The sequence below is a fragment of the Trachurus japonicus genome, chromosome 1 (genome assembly GCF_045865225.1).
Source record: "Trachurus japonicus isolate A0001 chromosome 1, Traja_1.0".
NCBI lineage: Eukaryota > Metazoa > Chordata > Actinopteri > Carangiformes > Carangidae > Trachurus > Trachurus japonicus.
In genome coordinates, this window is record NC_140907.1 from 29,468,669 (window position 1) to 29,494,102 (window position 25,434).

General features: G+C 42.3%; 2 protein-coding genes across 2 annotated transcripts; both read right to left on the bottom strand.

The window, feature by feature from the left end:
• Positions 1-2,297: 2,297 nt before the first annotated feature.
• rasd3 (RASD family member 3) lies at positions 2,298-3,082 on the bottom strand. The gene has a single exon (XM_085792369.1). The coding sequence runs from the start codon at positions 3,070-3,072 to the stop codon at positions 2,401-2,403; it is 672 nt and encodes a 223-aa protein (XP_085648495.1). The 5' UTR covers positions 3,073-3,082; the 3' UTR covers positions 2,298-2,400.
• Positions 3,083-12,200: 9,118 nt separating this feature from the next.
• Positions 12,201-21,749, bottom strand: LOC146992188 (fascin-like). Its single transcript, XM_085784359.1, has 5 exons — positions 20,694-21,749; positions 16,668-16,824; positions 16,444-16,565; positions 14,760-14,930; positions 12,201-13,094 (listed from the first exon to the last, which is right to left on the bottom strand). The coding sequence occupies exons 1-5, from the start codon at positions 21,529-21,531 to the stop codon at positions 12,889-12,891; spliced, it is 1,494 nt and encodes a 497-aa protein (XP_085640485.1). The 5' UTR covers positions 21,532-21,749; the 3' UTR covers positions 12,201-12,888.
• Between the last annotated feature and the right edge of the window lie 3,685 nt (positions 21,750-25,434).

The window sequence follows — 25,434 nt, forward strand, 5'->3', positions numbered from 1 at the left end:
GATATAAATGCGTTGGACAAATGGGGGTCAGTGACCGACCAAGGCCACATGTTAAAGAGACCCATTAGTTTATGTTGGCACTCAGGGGTGTTATCAATGAAGTAATATGCAAAACCTATTGGTTTGCATGGCCTGAACAGTTTGTTGGTGAATACATTTGGAGTTGCTAGGCTTCATTGTCTTAGTGTTTTAAAAAGGCCTAGTGGTGTAGTCTAATTTGTTTCAGTGGGTTTAGGCCTACTGCTTTTATGGTGGGTCCACTGTTCATACCTGTAACACATAGACTATAGTTAGATAGTTTTGTTGTAGGCAAGGCAAGGCAGCTTTATTCATTCAGTGCATTTCATAAGGGGCAACTCAATGTGCTTTACATAAAAACAAAACATAGGCTATATAGTATATATAATAAAAACTAGACTAAAGGTATACATTTTAGTGATATAGTCTGGCTTGTCAGGCTAACAATTAAGAGGATTTACAGTGCAAATCCAAGATTAGGATTTACATTTCTTTAAAAGAGCTCACATGAAAACATAAATGTTTTTAACCTGGATTTAAAAATGCTTAGAGTTGGGTCTGATATCAATTTTTCTGGTAGACCAGTATACTGAAATATTAATGCATTTTCAGTGAGTATACCTGAGTATCACACAGACTACACCACTGGCCTAACTTCAGAATTAAAATTATTGACAATCATGCAAGAAATCTGATCCTCATCGCTTGTAAACTTTGAATTTGAACAGATGTAATTCTTCTTTTCTGCAGTTTAAAGTACTCCTTTTCTTCATTTAGCTCGCTCCATTTGGTGAGGGACACTCGGACAGCAGGATATTTTTAATGTGCAATCATAAAGCACGAAAAAATCTATTTCCATATTCTCTTTCATCTTCTCTTATAGGCATTGTGTGTCCTCGGAAGCAGTCTCCCTCTTACTTATTGATTTTTTTGTGCCAACGAGTGTTATCTGTTTCCAGAACTGACATTGGGATTAGCAGAGGAAGATAAGAGGAGAACAAGTGGATGAAGAGAGGACATATGAATGAAGAGACTGTGAAATCCACGGGTTTGTTTATCCTCTTTGTTCCACTTGACAGTGTGCGCGTGTGTTTGTGTGTGTCCAAAACAGCACGACGTTCATGGCTCTATGTAGAGAGGAGCTATTTTTATGAAGCACTGACTGATCTAAATATTCACTCCATGCATCTGTTGTAGATAACAATGGGAGCTAACACTGATGATGAAGTAGACTGCCTTTATTTATTCACTGACCCACGTCCAAAATTCAAATTTAATTTTGGTGTGACGTAGGACGTTCTGAGAATAGAGTGAGAATGACTCGCCGTTCACATCAAAAACAACTCTTAAGATCAGAAAAAACTATAGGCTTATTTCATCCTTGTAAAAATGTGAAAAGTATAAATGACCAGCGTTGGTCAGGGGGATTTAGACCGACACTGGGCAGACGTGAGTGTTTAAGGGACATTGTTCATCAACAGCCTTATCAGTAAATCTGCTGACATGAAAGAAGGCAGCTCAGTTACTGTTGGTTGGGTTTTGTGGTAGCCTGAGTATTAGGCTACTATTGTAATGTTACATCTCATACTTCTACTCTGCTACACTTCAGTGTAACTTTCCCATGACATGATATACTATAGTTACAAGTTGTAGCTGTATGCCAATGTAGGAACAGCAATAGCTTTACATGGACTGCTACAAAATGTTGTTATATTGTTACTCAATATTTAAGGGTCCCTTAATTAACGTTAGTTAGTACATTATTAAGCTGAGTAATGCATACATAATGATAACTAATTACATTATTCAACTTTTAAATTTATTAACTAACTCTGAGTAGTAAACATTAATTAACTGCTTACTAATAGGCTACATTAATTAATGTGTTTCCTAATCCTAAATAATACATAATAATGATTGTTAATATATCTGTAAACAGTTAATTAATGCTTAATAATGTACTACTAACGTTAATTAAGGGACCCTTATTGTAAAGTGTTACCCACATTTTGCTGATAACACAATCTTTTCATTGGTAAAAATGTGAAGGCAAAACTCAACCCTGCTGTTGCACAAAGTAAACTCTGTTAAAGTGCATGGGCAGGTGTAGTGAAGTGGAAACATATGAAACAGAAGACAAATTCACAAAAGATATTTTATTGGTATATTAAAAACATGTATAAAGTGCATCGCAATGTAAGCAGGGAACTCTTTACACTGATGACTCCCATTACTGTCCAGACTCAAGACAGTAAAATGTCTTATCTGAAGTTCTATAGGTGTCATCATGTCCACCTGTGCACAAACCAGGTGCAGCACAGCAACAGCTGGGCACGTGCAGTCCAGCTGCAGAGTCCAGCTGCTGCAGACAGATGTTTCTTCCTATGACAGGATGCAGCTGTTGTGCTTCTTCAGCGGCGGTCTCCTCTTCTTCCCCCCCACCACCCCCCCCACCGGGCTGGGCTCCGTGTCTCTGCGCCTGCTCAGCGCGGGGCTCAGCGCGTGCGGCACCTCCACCTGTTGAAGCAGCGCGCGGAAAACTCCGATCGTGTTCCCGCCTGTGCGCGCGGACGCCTCCACGAAGTTGGTGTCCCACTCGCCTTCCACCGTGGGCATGACGTCGCTGGCCAGCAGCACGCGCCCCTCGGCCTCGGTGAGGTCCGCCTTGCTGCCCACCACGGTGATGGGCGCGCGCTTACCGCCGCCCCGCAGCTCCAGGATCTCCTCGCGCAGCCGCCTCACCTCCTCGAAGGAGCGCGCGTCGTCCACCGCGTAAACCAGGGCGAAGGCGTCGCTGTGGCGGATGCACATCTCGCGCATGGCCGGGAAGGAGTAGCTGCCGCTGGTGTCCAGGATCTCCAGGTGCATCTTCTTCCCGGTACCGGTACCGGCGGTGGCGGTGGGGTACTCCAGCACGTGAAGGTCCTCCACTGTGCGCGTGTGCTTGTGCTCGAAGCGGTCGTGGAGGAAACGGCGGATGAGCGCGCTCTTCCCGACCCCCGCCGCTCCGAGGAAGACCAGCCTCACCGCGTTGGGACGTCCGGATGGAGACATGCTGCTGCTGCTGCTGCTGGTCTGGTGTTGCCTCTATATACCCCCCCGGGGCAAATACACCTGTCTCTGGGGAGAATACGAGATCACCTGCGGGGAACTGACTCCTGCACTGTGCGCTCCTCTGCAGGCTTTTATAGGCTGGTGACGGCTGCTCTCCACCAATAAGATATCTCTCTCTCTCTCTCTCTCTCTCTCTCTCTCTCTCTCTCTCTCTCTCTCTCTCTCTCTCAATTCAATTCAATTCAGCTTTATTGGCATGACTGTCACAAAGACTATGGTGCCAAAGCATAAAGACACAATGAAACAAAACAATAAACATGAGAGTTATAAAGAACTACAAAGTATATAGAAGGAAAAACTTAAGAGAAAATAAATATAAATAAATAAATAGAAAAGGTGTGTGTGTGTGTGTGTGTGTGTGTGTGTGTGTGTGTGTGTGTGTGTGTGTGTGTGTGTGTGTGTGTAAAATAATAAACAATAATAAGATAATGATAGTATAACAGTATAGCCTACATCAGAAATAAATGAAATAAACAGTCTTACATTGAAACATTTCTTGATGTGTGACATGCAGTGACATATTCTACTGCCAGTTCTCTCTCTCTCTCTCTCTCTCTCTCTCTCTCTCTCTCTCTCTCTCTCTCTCTCTCTCTCTCTCTGGCATGATCTTAAGCACAAAATAAAATATACCAGGCTGGGAACTCCACACCTCACTGACATTTGGTTGCATGGAAACATAAACGAATGTAATGTCTTTTTTACCGGTATGTAAACAGTCATATAGTCATAATCAGAGGGAGTGGCACGTAAATATCACCATTTTCCACACTGACTTATGTCCTCCTGATGTGATTGGACATTTATTCCAAATTAAAAGCTGAACTAAGAGACATGACCTTCATGTTACAGTAATGTATAATGAATTACTGTAAAAAAATTCATATAATATGAACAATAATTGTCTTGCATTCAATAATTTTCAGCCAATGTGCATCACCATAATCAAACTAAGCTGATCTAAAATGCACCGCTTCCGGCACCTTTTATTTGTAGTTTTTTAAATTATTTATTGTTTATTACAGTATGTGTGTACATACTAGATGATAGATAGATAGATAGATAGATAGATAGATAGATAGATAGATAGATAGATAGATAGATAGATAGATAGATAGATAGATAGATAGATAGATAGATAGATAGATAGATAGATAGATAGATAGATAGATAGATATATGTCATATCCACAGGAACACCTTAATTGTATGAAAGGACCATTGGTAAATTGTATATTTGTATACACTAGATGTCTGTGACTTGCATTTTATAGATAAAAGTTATAAAATGCAGGTCCATTTCCCTCGTTGGTTTTGCTCCATTATCTCCACGTGGTTTTGTTATTGGGTTCCTGGGAACTTGGAGCCTGATGTCTGAGAGTCATAAAGCCAGGGCCACTCATGTGCACACAACAAAGGTAGGCTACAGACACGTGCAGTCCTGTTTACACCAGGCATGACTCACGGAAGGTTTCTCTTTAATTCACCCCACAAGGACCCACTCTTTGACAAACACACATGTTGTAACGGCTATATGAGCATTTACACAGTTAAAAATGCAGAAATTGTTGTTTGGGTTTTGGATTTGCTCTGATAGGCTATTTATGATCATTTATGAGGTGATGATTTTGACAGATTAGCCTACCGCTGAGTGCACCACACCCATTTAACTAGAATTAGTGGTGTGGTAAAGCCAAACAGACTCATAACCAGCACAACAGGTGTGAAGCAAGAGCAGGATTACTGTACAATACAACAGTGAGATTTACAGATTAGGCCATTAATAGGATGTTAGACAACCTCCCAATTTTCTCTTGAAGCGTGTGTCATTATTGTCACAGAACAAAACTCACCCTGTCCGTCTCTTGCTGACTCACAGCGTCTGGCCTGGCACGGCTATCGGTGGGCAAACAGATACTTTGATAATTTGTCAATGTGTGCGCACATGTGGGTGCACGTATGAGTTTATCTCTACCCTTGAAGAAGGTCAGTGTTTCCTGTTTAATATAAGGGAGCAAATAAGAGACGTGAAAATTAAACAAAAGAAGAACCTGAAAACTGACGGTAAACTCCCCCAGTGCCTCTGTTTGCAAATGATCTGGCAAAATTTGCAACGTTTTTGTCAATATGATGTCTCAATACTTTTGTATGTGCACCATATGGTAACAAGTGGGTAGATCACACATCATTAATGTGGCTTAATGAGGCTCAATGAGGCCTTACAACAAGATTTTGTAACCTTGCTCCATGTCCTATTTTATCCACTTCAGAGCAGTAGATTACACACCCATTTTAAATGACTTTTATTCAATGACTCGTTTTTTTCTTTGCTTTTACATTATCTGCTTTTACCTTTTTTGTTTTTATCTCATCTTGCTTCATCTCATATTTATATAGTTCTTGACTCCTCCCTCCATCTCATTTTTTTTCTTGCCAGCTACACATGGATTGCCCCTTGCAAGGATAAATAAAGTTGTCTGAACTGAACTGAACTGAACTGAACTGAACTGAACTATATGGGAGACCGGGGATGGTTGTAACAGCATCACTTGTACCAATAAGGGATAACATTAGAGTAATCCATGCACCCACTCCCTGACACTGCATGTGAATTTGCATGGCTGTGTCAATAAGTGTGTATTTTTTAAGGTCAGAAACTAATATTTTGGACCAAGCCTAAATTTTGACTAGTACCGATACCTTTGAAGTTTGAATTAGGTAACTTGTATAAGATGATAGGCTCTTGGAATATTCATTTTAGTCATTTCATCAATGTTTATTTTAAACCACCATGTTGGTACAGCTAGTCAAACAATGGGATGGGGATGGTTGTAACACCTTTAATCTTTGTTGTTTTATTAAGTGTCATTAAGTGTCAACCAGCTTTCCTGGAGTTTTACATGAGTTATTAGCTGCTTCTGACCTCTTTCTGAAGGGTTACATTCATGTTCACCATTCACTGGTATTATCAGAAGATGTTCTTTAAGACAGATTTCTAATGTTAGGATACACACCACTGACACTGTTCTTCATTTTATCATCAGTGATGAGTTATTGTTGTTCATATTGAACCACAGAAAGATGCTTTATTGGAACATGCACAATAAACTTACATAGATGCATGTTTTTTTTTGGTTTGGTTTTTAATCTCACTGTTAAAATTTACCCGAGGTTATGTTACAACCTGGTAGTAGGGTAGGTTGTAACAGTGGCACTCCTTGCATTTGACATCAAACAGTGAATTCTGTTATTGATAAGTTTAAGGCATTGCTGTTTGTAGAGAACAAATGAAGGGACTCTTTGTCAACATTTGGGAACCCTACCATGAGCACTCTGTAAGTTATGAGAGCTGAGACAAAAAGTTACAACCAACCGCGGTCTCCTGACAGTTGGGTGAATAGTCCTGACTCACTGTTGAAGTTTCAGCTCATGATAAATATGTTGGCTGGATCTGAGGTCAAGAGTCGGGGTTATGTGCAGGACAGTCAGATTGGGAAAATGGGAAATGCATTTCTTTATGGATCATGTTTTGTCAAATTGAAAAAGAAGCTGGTGTTTCCCTCTGAAGTTGTAATCACATTCTTGTCTATCATTACCATAATATACTATATTCTTATCATGCCACTTTACTATAAGTATCACACCATCCTACTGTAATAGAGGTGTTCGCATACTTTAGGTTTGCAAAAGTCATCTTCACAGTCTCTCCACTAGATGGCAGCAGCAGACACATCAAAACAACATCAGATGTAAATGAGGCTAAATCAGTGAAGTAGTTCAGCCTCACATTGGAAAACTACTGGTGGTGCTAGAAAAATGTTCTACATGCAGCAGAATGAGCTGCAGTGATACAGGTCACACAAAGACACACAACGGCATTAAACTACATAGAAAATATATGTTAACGTCTGAGCAGCAGGTGCAACAGACAAAGGAAACGCCCACAGGTGAGATGGTAGCTACACCTTCAGGTCAAAGGTTAAAAGGTGGATGACAAAGAGGGGTGGAGCTATCAACCGACAGTCAGTGGGGGCGGGGTTACCTATTGTCAGACTACCAGACACAGGGCTGACACATGAAGGGGGCACAACACCCTCACCTTTACACCTGTGGGCAGTTATAGGGTTAACACAGGTGCATAGCTACAGTGCCGTGAAAAAGTTTTTGCCCCCTTCCCGATTTCTTAGTTTTTTTGCATAGCCTATTTGTCACACTTGACAATGTTTACGATCATCAAACAAATTTGGATATTAGACAAAGATGACCCAAGTAAATATAAAATGCAGTTTTTAAAAGATGATTTCATTTTTCAAGGGAAAAAAAGGCTACCTGGCCCAATATGAAAAAGTAATTGTGACCCTTGTTAAAGCAGAAGTAAGCGGAATGTTTGTGTTAATATAAGTCTTAAAGGGATAGTTCACCCTAGAATGATATTTCGCTCATTATCTACTCACCCTCATGTTGACTAAGGGCTGGAAGAATTTTCAGAGTCCACCGTCCCTTCTCTGAGTTACAGGGGGTCTTGGCGTAGCAGTGCATTTCAATGCAACGGTTGCAAAGGGACACCAGAGCTCTTCGTAAAAAAACACACACAAAAAAACATCCAAATACCTCCATGATGCTCGTATGTAATGTCGGTCTTGTGCTGAAGCCCCAAATTGCGTAATTGTCCCGAAAAAAATTAAATAAGTCCACATTCCAAGCATGTTTGTAGCATTAGCTCCTAGTGTCTGTTGTCCGGCTCTTCCGCTGCCAGCGCGCATGCGCAAGGTTCGCACTGAGACCGGGGTAAACAAGGAAGCGAGTCTCAGTCGGTCTCAGTATCTCAGTATCAAAATTCTTCCAGCCCTTAGTCAACATGAGGGTGAGTAGATAATGAGCGAAATATCATTCTAGGGTGAACTATCCCTTTAAATAGTTATATCTTCCAACAGCAATCACTTACCAAACAGAGTGTTTGGTCCGAAACACGGGTCTGTCAGTCACTCTGCTCTGCTGTAAGCCGAGGAGAAAACTTTCCTTGTATCCTACAACCTTTATCCAATGAGGAGAGAGAACGGCATAAAGGGGCGGTCCTCTCTGTGTGTGCAGCCAAGGGCTGCGCGTGAATGTGGTGACGTAGGGACGAGGACCAATAGATCCATGACGAGGGCGGGGGCTGCTAACTCCATCGGCTGACAAGAAGTTAGCCAAAACGACCGGATCACTTACTTCTGCTTTAAATCATGAACAAACTGTGATAAACCTAATTTTTTGGAAAGCTGCATCAATTTAACTGTCCACACCCAGGCCTGATCACTGCCAGAACGGTTGAATCAAGAAGTCACTTCAGTAAAACCTGTTTGAGTGAAGTGAAGGAGGAGATCTCAAACAGCAACATGCTGCGATCTAAAGAAATTCAAAAAATGATGAGATTTGAGGTTTTTGTTACTTAAAACCACAAATGCATCTTCTTATATAAAACTTCACATAAAATACTGTAGCCTATAATATGGGACATTTTAAGAGCTCTTCATACATGATGAGTGTGCGACTGTGCGTTCATAAGGCCATTAGACGTGGTGTTTTGGTGCACAAAAATAAACCTAACCCTATCCCATTGGTAACAGATTGAAATCAAATATTGCACAACACTTGTGTGTTTGTTCATGCACCTGCAGCCTGGTGGCATTAATGTGCTGTTCTCTGTTTATTGCAGATAGTAGCACATTAAAGTAAATATCATATAAATGTCACCATGTTAGCTTTGTTAATGTGAATGTTGCGATACTGGTGTTAGCATGTAGAGTAGGCTACTACCTTGCAGAGTTGTTGTTGGTGTGTCTGCAGACTCCTAATCTTGTTAAATGGTTGATTTGGCCTGTGAAGAAGGAGACTTCTCAACACATGAAGGAACATTTAATCTGAGTTTATGTGACAGATTTAGAACTAGCGAAACGGTAGATACATGTATGTTTTTGACTGAAAATCCTCCTGCAACGAGGGTTTGAATAAGCTCATTTTTATGTACGTATATCCGTCACAAACTCTCATACCTCTCATACTGAATCAATTTTTTCCTCTGTCATGCATAAATGCAGGAGAAAATCTGCCCTACTTCTCATGGTCAGCAAAAAACTCTTCTCTGCTACTCATCTTCTCTCTTTTTATATATATATAGCCGCTTCATTCATTCCAGCTTTGTCTCTCCCCTGCTTATTATTCTCTCCCTCTTACACTCAAGTGCCATATTAGCTTTTTCTGGCAGGCGGATTTGGCGCGAGGGCTTTGCCATGTGTTTTCTCTTACAGATGATGTTGTGCACACAAACAGACTGGCGGAGAAGACGTGGGAAAGGAGGGTGTTATTGTATTAGAGAGAGCACAGTAGGAGCTTCAATTCGTTTAGGGACTATCACATGTCTGTTATCTTGAGGTTTTTATTTACTAAGGCCTCTTTCACTCACTTATTGTCCGAAGACTCAAAAAAAAAAACTGCGTATTAAATTATTAGACTGCTCGACTTTGAGTCTTACAAGGTTTGTTGAGATTATTGATCCACGTGTGTCTGTAAGGCTACATCTCCTACAACAGTCATCCTTCCTCAAGCCCTATCCCTGGCTGCTATTACCTGTTACCATGGCAACATGCAGAGATCCTGGATAGTGGAGGATGAGGGAGGGATGGATGTCGGTTCCTGCCTGTGTCAGATCACATCACACATGTATAAAGTTTAGCAGCAGCACAACGCGTCGGAGTGAGCGAGAGGAGCAGAGCTGAGTTTCCTCTGCAGCAGCAGCAGCAGCAGGACAGTGAATGTGGAGCAGGTTACCTCCCTCTGCCCTTGTCTTCCTTTCCTCCTGCACAGTTTTGGCTCAGTGAAATCTCAAGGGGACATGATTCAGACTAGACAAGTTTCTTCCTTCTCCCACACACACACACACACACACACACACACACACATACACAACAAGCTTTTGCAAAAACCATGACTCTGGATTTTTTTTTTTCACTGCCTTTAGCATAACAAGATGGTTGCAATGCTGCATATGATGCTGACAAGTTGCTTGACTGAAGCCACACCCAGTGTCTTAAATTTGTTAGGGAAGGGTATTGACATCCATTGTCATAGTTTGGCTCTTTTTTTTGACAGCAATGGATCTCTATTGCTTTATAACATGCAGTCACTATGCATTTTATATGTTTTTACGTATACTACATATACACTACACCTTACATTTTATTTTGCAGTAGGCTACTGCTTATATGTTTTTCATATTGCATTTTATATTGCTATAGTATGTTGTTCTTTTTATTTCATTGTGTTGTTATTGTCACTGTGTGTAATGCTGCTTCTGCACTGTAATTTCCCAGCTTGGGATCAATAAAGTATATCAATAAATTAAAGGCGTGCCCCAAGGTTCTATTTTGGGTCCTATATTATTTTCTGTTTTTATAAATGATTTAGGTAAAGATGTTCAAGCTAATTTGCATTTGTATGCAATCATATATACATTTGCTCCCTCTGCAGTACAGGCAACTGACAAACTTCAGACTGCATTTGAGTCATTGCAGAGAGGCTCGAGGGGTCTAAACATTTCTACATCTGACGGGATTGAAAGGGCGTCCTCATATAAGTACCTATATGGATTGATGAAAAGCTCTCATTTAATATTTTAATATATACATATCTCCAATCTAATAAAAAACTCAAACTAAAGAAACTGAAGCTATCTATCTATCTATCTATCTATCTATCTATCTATCTATCTATCTATCTATCTATCTATCTATCTATCTATCTATCTATCTATCTATCTATCTATCTATCTACACAATACTTGTTAATGGGTAATTATGGGTTTTGATTGACAGTAAGAAAGCCTTTTAACAATAAAGCTTGTGAATTTTACTGCAGCTGAGGCTGATGGGAAAGCCATTAGCCTCAGAGTTATTGGACAAACTATCATTTTGACCTGATGATGGCACTACCTAGAAATTTACAGTCAGTGGCTGCCAAAGTTATTACAGGTCATGATATTAGCAAAGTCACTCTGCTTTGAATGCCATGAATGTCTCCACTAAAGTTAGGACAATCCAACTTTTAGCTGTTGAGCTTTTTCTGTCCTAAATTAGGTTTGGAGATATTAGCCTCTCTGGTTTTTGCCAAATCCCTTGTACAGGGAGGTAAATAGAATTGTATTTGTGCAAAAAATGACATTTGTATAAGTAATGGCCCCTGTTAAATTGAAATGATTCTGTATTTTGGGTGAGATGAAAATAGTTGAAAGCAAACAAACTCTCATATACTGATAGCAAACAAAATCACACGAGAGATAATCTTAATTGTAAAAGATGAGATTAAAGAAGAAGGTTCACTGTTGAGAGGGAAACTTTATTGTTTTTGTTCACTCAGTTCGGTTCAAATGTAAGAACATGAAAAAGAAAAGACAGTAAAGACTGATGCTCTATGGAAGGCACAGCCACAATAATAGCCAGAGACATGACTGACTCTTATCATTGTGTTTACACACCAGCAGCAGCAGCAGCAGCAGCAGCAGCAGCTCCGATCTAAGGCAGACAGTTCATCCAAAGAGACATGTGCTTTTGATTTAATCTCAAATTGACACTACATTACTGTGCAGACTCTTGAGTTGCTGACTTGGACTCACTCTAACTTATGACTGCATATTTGTATTTGGTCTACTGCGTTATTGTGCATTTGAGATATATTGTGCAGTAACTAGGCCACCTATCCACCACTTTGTATTTTATAGCTTCTTTTTTTATTTATTTATTTTTTACAGAAATTATCTTTCTATAAGAAGGCTCCTTCAGTCAGTCAGTCAGCAGATTTCAAAGCTCCTTTAACTCGTTCTCTCCTCTCATTTACTTCCTCCTGACATATAAATTAAAACCTGAGGGAGAACTGAGTGGATCTAGTCTTTTACATAAACCTTTTGACCCCTGACTACTTTCTGAAGATGAATCTGTCTATGTACAGATTTTGTCTGCCTGCACACTGGAGACTGAAGAAGGAAAAACAAGAAAGTGCCCTGGCGAGAAATGTGTTAGATCCGCTAGCTGTGTCCCATTTCGCAGCTTCCGACGCGTGTTTGCATTTTGCGTTTCCATGGTTACCGTGTTTTTGAAGCATTCAGTGACAAAGAAAGCATTATTTACAGCAGAAACATGTTAATCAGTTACATCCCTTTATCTAATGTGCTTTATGCGTTTTATCGTCGAGAAGAGAAGAGAAGAGAAGAGGAGAGGAGATGAAAGCAGCACCACAGAGCCAGCAGGACATTTAAACAGGAGAAGGTTAGATACTGTGAAGTACGAGTTATTATAGCAATCTACATGTTTGTTATACCAGTAGTCACCACAGACATTTATCAGGTATCAGCTTGTGTTAAGTTTGACTGGAATGGGAAACATTTAATGTGCAACCACCACATTCATTCATTAAAACACGTCAGAACAGCGAGTAATTTCAAATTCAGACCTCCAGTAAAAAGCCCAGTAAGAAGAAAGAGATAATGACTTATAGGAAAGAAACAAATAATACAAAATAAAACACCTGTAGTGCTTTGGTGCCATGACTTCCAGTTGATCAGCTTCAGTTTCAACCTCACATCCATCCATCCAGACAAATTCACAACTATACACACACACACACACACACATATGCAAAACAAACAAACAAACAAACAGCTACCTACAGTATCTAATAGTGTGAAGCATTGTATCAGATAAAGGTGTGAAGTCCGGCTGTGTCTTTCTCAGTACTCCCAGAGGGTGGCGTTGTCCAGGGAGTCGACGCTGGCTTTTAGACCCCCGGCGTGGTCTCCTTTAAGGTACTTCCCCCCGAGAGCGCGGATGGCCATCTTGTTGAGGTCGCAGAACTCGAGCAGGAACTGGACAGGTGTGGAGCTGCTGCACGCCACCGCTGTGTCGTCTCCAACGCACCAGTACTTCCCCTGGGAGTCTGCACAGAAAACACACACACTCAATGTAACATGACTCACACACTGCGTGTCTCGCATTTTGGTGATGTACTACTTAATTTGATTATGTTTTAAATAGAATTTGATTATTGACTATTTCATCATGAAAATGAAAGTAAAGAGCACAGTATGTGTTGTTAAAGCCTTGTGCTGGTTGAAATGTTAATAGGTGTCAGATGACAGTAGTTGACCCATAAACGCAGTTATGATATTCTTCCCGTTAGATGGTTTAAATATTGACTTAATCTGAGGCAGCGTGGGGTTAAATGGGGCCGTGCTGAGCTGTAATTTAAAAGCCCTCAACAAAATACTACTACTGCCAGACACAACTTTATTCCACCAATAAAATCAAAGTCAAAGCCAAAGCGTTTATGTGTTCAGGACGATAGAATTTATGATGCAGTTTCTTGCGTTAAATTATAATTATTGGCTCACGACTGTGTTTCCACCAACCAGCTGAGTTACTGCAACTATGGTCACAATCTCCCCCTGTGTTTCTGAGTGACAACATTCAGAGATTTCATCTACATCTACAGTGACAAGATGGCCCATTACTGCGCCAATTATGTGAAATGGTATTCACTTCCTGGAACATGTGTGAACATGTGTGTGGATGGATAAAAGTTGTCATTAGAAGAAAATAAGACATTTATATTTTTTTACTGATACATTTATATGTTTTGTTATTGCCAGGAACAAGGTTTTTGCTATATGAAACAAGATGGGCAGGTGAAAATAAGCTTCAGCCTACACCCATTCTGTTGAAAATGTAGTAGGCTATCTACCACAGTTCTTGTTACTTGTTTGTAAATGTAAATGGGCCAAACTAAATTTTCATTTGTTAATCCAAAATTTTCATTCATTCATGTACACAGTTAACAGTCATATTTAGCACTACGAAAATGAGCTAGCACAACATTACCTAGGAAATCTGTACCAGATCTCAAGATTTTTCTCATGATTTTCTCAAGATTTGTCCATCTGAAATTTACCATTTTAGTGTCAAAATGTTCGGAAGAGATGTGGCTTGTGAAAAATGACTCAAATATTAACTTCGGTTTCTAAGGGGACAAAAGAATTGACCATAATCTTCACTTCTCCTATTGGAGTCAATAGACTCAAGACTTGCTGCTAGTCTCCTAAAGGGGCGGGGTAGCAGAGAAACCCATCTGACACAGAAACAGTAAACTGACTTGGTGTGGAGCGTGTTGGTTCTTAACCGTCTTTGGTAGCGTTTTGCCGAACAATATCATATCACAATGAAGGTGACCTTTGACCATTAGGATATATGATGTCATCTTTCATAATTTTATCATGATTAAATTGATGATATTAGTATATGGGCTTCTGTGACTACAGAAAACATGTGTTTTATGTAGTCACAATGATCTTGACCTTTTGACCACCAGACTGTGGTTGTGCGTTCACCTTTGAGTCCAAGTGAATGTTTATAAAATTTTATTATTACAATCAAATTAGCTGAGGTGTCATCTCGTTAAAACGGATTTTATACATACTACACTTTCTGCTGGCCAGCTGTCATGTGAAATCTTTGACGTATCGTAAAACCTCCAAGAGCACACGGTCAGTTTTATAAATTGAGCATTATGACAGTATTTTTTTTGTATTATGAAACGATTACCCACCTTTAAGAGAGTAAGCGCCGTTGTGGAACTCCAGCTGGAAAACGTCGTAGGATGCTCGGTTGGAGTCCAGGGTCGCTGTCCCAGGTTTACGAGCTCCGATGAAACCGTGTTCACCACGAAGGACGATGAGTGGACGGTTGATCAGCTTCATCAGGAACTGTTCAGCCTCCCCTGGAGAGACAGGCTGATTAGGGTCATGTCAACTTGATCTGGGCCTTGTTTCCTTAAAGGGGAACTATGCAAGTCTGGTCACTTTACCACTGTTTTGCTAACCCTCCTCCTGGCCATGTGCATTTGTTTTCTGTCGAGAAAGCAATCCATGGAGCGGTGGATAACGTTATATGTCATAAGTGTTACAATGTGTATATTTGTGTAGTCTTATCTGTCATTAACAAGAGATTATGGGTAACGAGAGCTGGGACACCGTGTCCAAGGCTCTGATCTTGCAAGGTTGGTTTTGGACCACGAGACGCTACGTGGAAGACAGAGAGCCTCCATTCTCCCTGTATCAAGTTACAAGTCATTTATTTAACCATCCAAATTACTTCGAAGCTGTTTAATTAAAGGTCCAGTGTGTAATATTTGGCAGGGTTTACTGGCAAAGTCTGAATATACTACCCATGAATATATTTGTATAAGTGTATAATCGCTATAAAATAAAATTTGTTTGGTTTTCGAAGCCTTATAATTATTCTTTTATATCTACATATAGCAAGGGTCTGGCTTTAAAGAGTGTTGCCATCTTGCGCCGCCATGTTTGTACGGCAGCCCGATTGGAAAATCCAGCCATCCAGAGAGCGAGTTTTGCAAATTTCACACGCTTAAATAAACCAATAAAGTCAAAGGCGGAAGGAAAGAAGAAGGAGGAGGACACAGCAGAGCAGACATATCGTAAAATGGTTTAGATCTTCACCTCATCGCTCGCTGCTCCTGAAATACTCCCAGTCATCCCGGTTGTGGAAGACGTCATTTCCACACAAGTGTTTTTGTTCTCATAGGCCACCGTCACTTTGCCAATGGGAAGGGTGAGCACGAGCGAGTGAGTGAACGCTGCAAGGATGTCACGGTTTTCCCACTATTTTACACACTGGACCTTAAAGAGGAACTGTGCAGGATTTTTACCTTAAAGGTACCATAGACTGTAAAAAGAATGGACGTAGCGTCCGTGACGTCACCCATTGGTTTGGGGGAGTCTGTTTTGTGCCGCTACTACGGGGGTTTGAACCGCGCCATGTTGGATTCTACTTGCCATATTTGGAGCGGTGCGGCCGTTGGCCGGCCGAGAGCCCGCCCACTGGCCTCGTAGCAACGGTCTCCGGACCTGTCACTCAATGGTTCTGCGCCCTGATTGGCCAGAACTTTAAACCTAATAACAGTAAAACGGTAGAGTTTTAAAAAAATTCACCCCCCTCAGAGTGTGTGCGGGGGTAGAAACTATCGGTTGAGACCAAAAAAATAAAATGTACCAGGCTGTAAATATGTTTTTTTAAACTGTAAAATCGGCTATTTTAACATGGGGCTCAATTGGAGTTGCTCCCTTCTGGAGCCAGCCCCCAGCGACAGCCGAGGGGATTGCAGCTTTTTGAATGCGGAAGTGAGCTTCACTTCTCAGAACGACAACTGCCCCCTTGGCGTTGACACACAAATGAGCAAAGACGCTTAGAGTCTCTAGTCTGTCACTGACCTGTGTTGTCAACAGTAGCAGCCAGCTGCCCGTTCTTCTTGGCCACCACATACTTGCCGTTAGCCGCACGCACACACACACGGCCGTCACGCCACTCCAGTTCAAAGAAGCTGTTGTCCGATCTGTGACACACACGCACATTAACAAAGTCAATGAACACACTGTGAGGCATTGTGATGTCTGTGTGAACTAAAACATGTGACATACAACATGTGTGTGTTTACTTGGTGGAGGCGGTGCACTGAAGTCCTCCACTCGCTGACAGGGTCCAGTATTTTCCAGCAGCGGTTCTGAAGGCGCACTTCCTGTCCTCACGACTCATCTCCAACTGGAAGACTTCCTGGTCCCCTTCCTCGTCCTGATTGGCTGACAGGTCAATGCCTAGAAAAGTGGGACAGTAGAGCTGTCAGCTTTCATTTGTCTCTGGAGATTTTCGTCCTTGTCTGAAACTCTTCTACCCTCAGTCTCATTCATAAAATCCCTTAGACGGACTCTTAAAGGGGTAGTTCAACATTTTGGCAAATTCGCCTATTTCCATAATCGCTATAGTCATAGCAGTAGGTTCACTACCTTTAATTATCGGTGCATGTTGTTGTGAGATCGGCGGGGCAGAGACGTGAGCTGCTCAGTGAACACAATAGAGGTGAATGGTACAGGTCCCCTGTCCCTCATCAAACTCATCAAATACACAATCCAACAACTCCAAAACGCTCTGGTGGACAAGTTGTGACCTGCACATTCACCACACTATGAGATAATAATGTATATTTATGTAACATTATGACACACAAATCAAATACTCAGCACTATTGCGTTTTTGAAATCACTCCGCCCAGCAGCCGTGTCTGGAATGTAGTTCCGGCTCCATTTGTCTCGAAAACAACTCGTAATGTTACATAATTATACATGGTTATTTCATAGCGTGGTGAATGTGCAGGTCACAACTTGTCCACCAGAGCGTTTTGGAGTTGTTGGATTGTGTATTTGATGAGTTTGATGAGGGACAGGGGACCTGTACCATTCACCTCCATTGTGTTCACTGAGCAGCTCACATCTCTGCCCCGCGGATCTCAAAACAACATGCACTGATAATTAAAGATAACAAACCTACTGCTATGACTATAGCGATTATGGCAATGGGCGGATTTGGCAAAATGTTGAACTATCCCTTTAATGGGACGGGACACCTAAACTCTCTGTGCCTGGTTATCAACAACCATTCAGGATGTGCCGATCCAAGGCCAAGGATGCAAAGATGTCTTCCCAAATTAGACAGAGTTGCACTCATCTGTCAAAAACGCTGCATCTGCAATGCATTCTGGTCTAAAAACGATACTGTGGAGAAATGCTTCTTCTGTGGTGAATTGCCAAAGCTTCACACTTGAGACTAGTGCTCATAACACGCATTCTTTATGTCCCCTGTGTTAGCAAATACTTTCCTACTTACACATCATCTTCTAGCAGACAGGGAGCAACATTATTCGTTCATTCGGAGTCTTGGTTCTGGCCACCCGAGGAGTGTTTGGTCCAATAATCTCACTCCTCTCCAGGTAGCTACTTTCTGTGTTGCAAGTTTTTTTGCTGACAAACGCTGATGCTAAAAAAAAATCAAGTTGCTGAGAGCAGTGAGAGAGAACTAAAAACTGTCATGTCAACAGTAAACACCAAAACAATGAGCTGAAAGACACTAAAACCATGTTCGTAGCGGAAGGAAGCTGATGCAATGATGAATCTGCATCTCTGTGGGTTTGTAGTCATACAAGCAATTATATAAATATGGCTGCAGTTATATAAATGTGTAAATGAGTGCAGCTGTAAAGCTTTAAAATGAAAGCATTCGATTCAGAGACCTGAAAGACTTTGATCTGGACCTGCAATTTGCTCATAAAGACTTTTTCCTTTGAGGACATGACACGACTCATGAAGCTTTAAACAGCTGTCAGTTCTCCAACTATTAGATTAAAGGGATAGTTCAACATTTTGGCAAATTGGCCCATTGCCATAATCCCTATAGCCAAAACAGTAGTTTCGTTACCTTTTTTGTCGTTGCAAGCTATTTTTAGAGCAGCGGAGCAGAGCCGCGAGCTGCTTGTCCATCTGCTCAGGTGGACAAGTTGTGACCTGCACTTTCACCACGCTATCAGATAATAACTTAACGTTACGAGACGGAGTGAATTTTCAAGGTGAATTCATGCAAAACTGTTCCCATCCGGGATGGTTTTTTGGCAAGCAGTCTCTGCATTTGCCTCGAAAACAACGTTGTATGGTAACGCTCTGTTATCATCACATGGCGTGGTGAATGTGCAGGTCACAACTTGTCCACGAGAGCGTATTGGAGTTGTTGGATTGTGTATTTTGATGAGTTTGATGAGGGAAACCAAGAAATCCCATTAGCCTCCGTAGCGTAGCTCTGAGCAGCTCACGGCTCTGCTCCACCGTTCTAAAAATAGCTTGCACCGACAATTAAAGGTAATGAACCTACTGCTAAAACTATAGGGATTATGGCAATGGGCCAATTTGCCAAAAGGTTGAAGTATCCCTTCAACAAAAACATATTACTCCTTAATGAAGAACTGACGACACAGTCTAATTGTAACCATCAAGCTTCTGGCTGACAAAATGCCTACCATCCCATTTGGATTTATTGGACTTGATTGGATTCAAAAGCATTTTAATTACAGTAAGTGGAAGTTGTGAAGGTTCAACACACAATCTTTCTGCCCCTTTTGTGTTTTAGCCCTCGGTCCAGTTCAGTGAGAGACCAGGTCAGAAGTCGCTGCCCTTACTCAAAGATTATCTTTGTCTTCCACGGTCCATCTCCCCAGGAATGCACACACACACACCCACAGACCAACACACACCTTCACTCACACACTATTCCTGCATACATTCAAGTCGATATTGACTGCACAGATGCACTACTATTAATAATCTGTCTTATGTTCATCATGGCAGCAGCACAGAATGAGACCGAGCGGTGAGTGACAAAACAAAGAGTTTGCATGTGGCATCAGGACCGTCTACTGTGAGTCACACCTCCCTCCTCTCCTCTCCTCTCCTCTCTCTCTGTGGCCTGTTTTCACTGCCTCTCCTCCATTTTATTCCCTTTTGTCTCCCTCACAGGGTCCCTCCTCGTTTTCTGTCTGTTCTCGGTCTATTCTGAGGTAAAGAATGGAGGATAACTGCAGACTGACCCCGAACCGGCAGCAGCAGAACCACAATGCAGGGGTAGAATTACTGCAGAAAAATGTTAAGCTAAGGCAGAGACTGGCCAAAAGGAGGGAGGGAGGGAGGGAGGGGAGAGAAAGTGAGAGCATGATAATGAAAAACACATGGTGTGAGGAAAATGAAGGAGTCTATAATTCTGTTCACACACACACACACACACCAAAATCCATGCAACAGCTGCCGGCGGTGTGCCCAGCTATGCAGTGACTTCATCAGTATGATAGTGATGGGATTAGGTTTTTTTTTCCCACCGCAGTGTTGGGCACGTTACTTTAAAAAAGTAATTTGTTACAATAATCACTTATACTTTACTGAATTACTACATTATAGTAAAGGTAAGTAAGTAACTATCGCGTTTCTTTTTTATAAAGGTATGTGAAATTACTTGGACTCGCCCCCAAACTATAACCTCCCGTTTATCTGGAACTAATATTTTATGCCCTATTCTAGTCTAGTTTTTATTTTCTGTACTGTCTTTTATTCTTTTTTCTTGCTTTTGGGATTGCATGTTTAATGTTTCAAATTTCTACCTTTAAAAATGTAGCCTATGTTTTTTTTGTGTGTGTGATTCCAATTCTTACTGTTAGGCCTACATGTTTTGTTTTTATGTAAAGCACATTGAGTTGCCCCTTAGTATGAAATGCACTATATAAATAAAACTGCCTTGCCAATGCCTTGCCTTTTTTACGCGTTACTTAAAAAAAAGTAACGCCATTATTCCCATCACAGTCCCTCCTTGGCTCCGTGTGGCTGGCTGCCACTGATAAGTTATGGTTATGGTTAGGAGGGTGACGAGCCCAAGTAATTTGACGTATTTGAGCATTTTATAGCCTAAAAAGAAGAAACGCAATAGTTAATTTTCCTGGAATTAGGCCAGTTACCTTTATAATATAGTCAAATATTCAGTTACTTTTTGATGAAAGTAACTATAACTAATTATTTTTTTTTATATAAAGTAACGTGCCCGGCATCAGTGGTGGCTGCAGACAGACAGACAGACAGACAGAGCCTCCTGTCCTCACCTTGCCTCGTGGAGACGTTTCTCTCGTTGCCTGCAGTCAGGACGACCTGCGCGTGGCTGCGCTCGAGACCGAACAGCTCGTCCTTCCCCACGCGGCCGCTCCGCCCGGACTTCATGGTGCCGGTCGGACCCACGGGGGCCAGGTAGCGCCCGGTGCAGTCGCGGAACGCCACTTTCCCGGAGCGGAACTCCAGCATGTAGCCGGTGTCCTTGTCCGTCTTGGTGGCCAGGCTGCCGTCGTTGCGGAGGAACCGGTTGTCGGAGGTCTCGAGGTGGTAGCGCTGGTCCCGGTAGACCAGCGTGACCAGCGAGTCGACCCCCCACGGGACGTCCCGGTCTATCGCCACCTCCTGCGGCTCCCCGTGCGCGCTCAGGTGGGCGAAGCGTTTGCGCGCGAAGCTGTAGATGTTGACCTGCGGGTGCACGGCCAGGTGCACGCTCCACTTCTCCGCCGGCGAGGCCGTCTGCGCGAAGCACGTGATGCGGTCCTCGCTGCCGCCCAGGAAGCGGCCGTGCGGCTCGGACCGCAGCGACCACCGCCCGTCCTCATGCGCCGTGATAACGAAGCGGCAGTCGCGGCCGCCGCGCGTCTCGCTGTCCGCGGTCACGTTGCCGTCTTTGTCCGTGGCGAGGTAGCGGCCCAGGTGCGACAGGAGGAACACGGCGCTGCTGCCGTCCTCCGCGGTCTGCTCCAGCGTCCACGTCTGCTTCTTCTTCAGGCTGCTGGCCGACGCGTTGATCTTGAAGCCGAAAGTCTCCGCCGTCAGATACTTCCCGTCGCTGTTGATGAGTCCCAGCGGGATCCGCAGCAGGTCCCCGTCGGCGCCGTTTGCAGACATGGTGCAGGTCTTGTGTCAAGAAGAAGGAGGAGAAGGAGGAGAAGGAGAAGGAGGAGAAGAGCAAAGAGAGGAGAGATGCTGCTGCGCTGCTGGAGACGGACAGAGGGAGAAAGAGAGGGAGTGTGGATGTGGGGGCGTCTGAGGGAGGGACAGAGAGGCAGAGAGAGAGAGAGAGAGAGAGGGCTGACTGATGATGAGTGTCCTCTGACTGAAAATCGAGACTGTCTCTCCAGAGCTGCAGGAGTTACAGGACTGGGAGTTTTTTTTTGTTTTTTTTTTCTTAGGGCAGTACACGCCCCAGATGCAGGCAGAGGAGCTGGAGGGAGATCACTGCAATTTTGGCAAACCCTCCTCCCCTCTCCTCTCCTCTCCTCTCTCTCCTCCACCCCACCCCTGCAACCTTATACATTCACACACATATAAAACATATCCCACTGAATGAATATCACCCAAACCATTGCTCATAACTTTATTTCCCTCACATCCATATTTCCCACTATGTTCCCTCCGTCTAATTGAGATCTGCTCCCTCTTCAGTTCCACATGGATGAAGCTATTCACCGACTGACAGACCACCGTTTGTCCCCAAGGCCCTGCCTCTCTCTCTGTGTGTGTGTGTATGTGTGTGTGTTGGCTATGAATCAAATGAACAGTGAAAAACTATGAGGACACGACACATCTATCAGTCCGTCCGTCTTTGTGGTCAAAGGTAGACTGTGTCTGGTCATACTTCAATCTACTTTGTGTGCAGTTTGGGGCTGTTTATATGATTTGGGATGAACCCTTTAGTTACACACAAAAAAAATCTTAATCAGGGTTCCCACACATCCTGGAAAACCTGGAAAATGGTTGACCACTTTTCAAGTCATGGAAAATGAGAAAAAAAAGGTCAAATGTTCTGGAAAAGCTTGAGTTGCCCTATAAAATTATTTATCATACTGTGACATCAGCTACTTTAGAGCTCGATTTGACTTTTTCAGACTCTGCTATAAGGATTTATTTTCCAAAGAAGTGTCTATAGCGAGAAAAAATAGCGACTTTGAGTTGATGAGTGTTATAAGACCGTGAGCACGAGGGTTTTCTCTCCTCTGCTGAGTGACAGATAGAGGAGCAGCACAGAGCTGTAGTGGGCGTGGTTTAAAAACAAAAACAACATGTTTGCTTTGTTTTATGATACATTTGTCTTAATTTTAAAGTATGTAAGAGATTATTTCATAAGTTAGAGCCACAGACTGCACCACGTCTTTACATCAGACTTCTGGGGGTTAAAGAGGAATAATGTACAAAATAAGGGACAACTGTCGAAAAGAGCACTTCTCCAAAGGATGAATGGGATTGGGGGATGTATTAGTGAATGGTGTGATAACATGTCTGAAAATGTCCTGGAAAATGATTTCAAGAAAAGTGTGTGAACCCTGTCAATACTGCAGCATACACAGTCATATTTTAGACAATGGTCTGCAGCAGAGTTTGTATGAACAGTTTGGGGAAGGTCCTTTCCTGTTTCAACATAAAAACGCCTCGGCCCATAAAGAAATAGTTTTGTGTGAAGGACTTCTCTTAAACTTCATGAAGCACTTTATGGATGAATCAGAAGAGATATAAATATAAATCCTCCTCCTCCTAGCTGCACTGTGAGCTCTCTCTGCTGCCGGCCTCTCGTCTCCGTCTTCCTCCTCTCTCTGCCTTTAATTGCCCCTGGTGACATCTTGTCATGGTAACGTATATGTGCTGTAGGGTGAGAGGTTAAGTCTGTTATAACGTTCGTTCCCCAACCCCCACTCACCCCCCCACCCTCCTCCTCACACACATGGTATGATCTGAAAGTGCTGGTTTTTGAGTGCAGCTGTGCAGCCGTGCATGCAGGTACAACAAAAGCAGTGCGTTAGGATACAGACGCGGTGAAAGTGAGTTTTTGTGTTTGTAGCTTCAGTCGTTTCCTGACCTGGTTCTTCCTGGTGTGGTCAGCGCTCCTCTTCCGTCCTGCTCCCCTGGGCGCAGCCTGCATGTCCACCTTTATTTATACTGGAGACACTGTTGATGGGTGTGTGTCTGTCTGTGTATGTGTGTGTGCTTATCTTTTCCACATTAATACAATAATATCAGCAGGGCAATACAAAACCCCATGGATAATATTAGTCCAGCTGAGACTTTTGAGCTATTTTGTTTGTTTCTTCCCCCGTGGCAGGAGTTTGACTGTCATTCTGATTATGTTAGCGCTGAAGTCTGATGTGGAGCAAGCGGGCTTTTACCAAGTCTCTGCTTCACACAGTCCATCCTGCTGACAGAGGAAGTTATCCTCAGATGGCCTTTATAAAAACTGAAATAAAATGCACTCACGCTGTTGATATGAATTTGAAAGAATATGACATATTCCATGGTGAAAAATCTTAAGTGTGTTGCTCACAGTTACTGTTGTGTCATACAGTTTTTATGCAAATTACTGACCTGCAAAGCCTGTGAGGTGTGTGTGTGCATGCCTCTGTGTGTTTTGATGTACATGCTACTGTGTCAATCAATGAGGCATACATACATCTGTTCATACACATGCACATGCTTTACACATCTCTGCACATTGAGATAAAGAATAAAACAATCTGAAAAAAGGAAAAAAAGAGAAAAAAATCATAGTTGTGTAAACAAACATATGCAATCACTGTATACCTACACAACAAAAGGAAAGGAGGACAAAAACACAAGACAAAGAAAAGTAAAACAGATCACTACACTGAGTTTTTTGACTGTTATCTAAATGCAATGGACAGTTTTACCGAGCAGTTTTGGTCTGTGGTTATGTGTTTATTGATAAAGTGATTATTGCTCATATGGATCGCACTAAGCCTGAAATGCTGTTGCTCTTTTGTTCAGTCTCTTGCTTCTCATGATTAACATTGTTTATTTTGTGCTGTTACAATTTCTTTGAAACGTTTTAATTTTGCTGCTGTTGTGAAATGTAGGAGGAATATTATTGCAATTGGTCCAGCTCACAAACTGATTTCACCAACAATGAACTCTGCATTTGTGTTTATTGATTAGTGTATAGACTAAATATAGCTGCAGGATACAAAATCTCTGCTGGTTACCTATAATTCTCCTGTGAAGTGATTGGGCAGGAGTTTTGTTTTATAACAAGATGTTCACTGAATTTGTTTGTGTTGTGTCTATCTGCATAATGTTTTCTTAAAGGGATAGTTCAACATTTTGGCAAATTGGCCCATTGCCATAATCGCTATAATCATAACAGTAGGTTCGTTACCTTTATTTGTCGGTGTAAGCTATTTTTAGAACGGAGGAGCGGAGCGGCAGGCTGCTCAGAGCTACGCTACAGAGGCTAAAGGAATTTCTTGGTTTCCCTCATCAAACTCATCAAATACACAACCCAACAACTCCAAAACGCTTTCGTGGACAAGTTGTGACCTGCACAATCACCACGCTATGAGATAATAATGGAACGTTACGAAACAGAGCCGTTTTCGAGGTAAATACAGGGTAAATACAGAGTCTGCTTGCTGAAAAAGTGTCCCTGAACGCAACGCGCATCAGCGGTTTTGCATGAATTTACCTCTAAAACAGCTCCGTCTCGTAACGTTCCATTATTATCTCATAGCGTGGTGATTGTGCAGCTCACAACTTGTCCACGACAGCCTTTTGGAGTTGTTGGGTTGTGTATTTGATGAGTTTGATGAGGAAAACCAAGAAATTCCCTTAGCCTCCATGGCATAGCCCTGAGCAGCCTGCTGCTCCGCTCCTCCGTTCTAAAAACAGCTTACACCGACAATTAAAGGTAACGAACCTACTGCTATGACTATAGCGATTATGGCAATGGGCCAATTTGCCAAAATGTTGAACTATCCCTTTAACATGTGGTGTATTGGTCTCTCAGGGTCAGTGTAATGTGTGAAG

What these genes read in the sequence shown, in the direction of transcription:
- rasd3 (XM_085792369.1), bottom strand. Translation starts at nt 3,072, where the DNA reads ATGTCTCCATCCGGACGTCCCAACGCGGTGAGGCTGGTCTTCCTCGGA.
- LOC146992188 (XM_085784359.1), bottom strand. Translation starts at nt 21,531, where the DNA reads ATGTCTGCAAACGGCGCCGACGGGGACCTGCTGCGGATCCCGCTGGGA. An exon ending in CAGTGCACCGCCTCCACCAA is followed by an intron (nt 16,566 to 16,667) that starts GTAAACACACAC and finishes TGTGTGTCACAG; the next exon opens with ATCGGACAACAGCTTCTTTG. An exon ending in TGCTACTGTTGACAACACAG is followed by an intron (nt 14,931 to 16,443) that starts GTCAGTGACAGA and finishes CTGTCTCTCCAG; the next exon opens with GGGAGGCTGAACAGTTCCTG.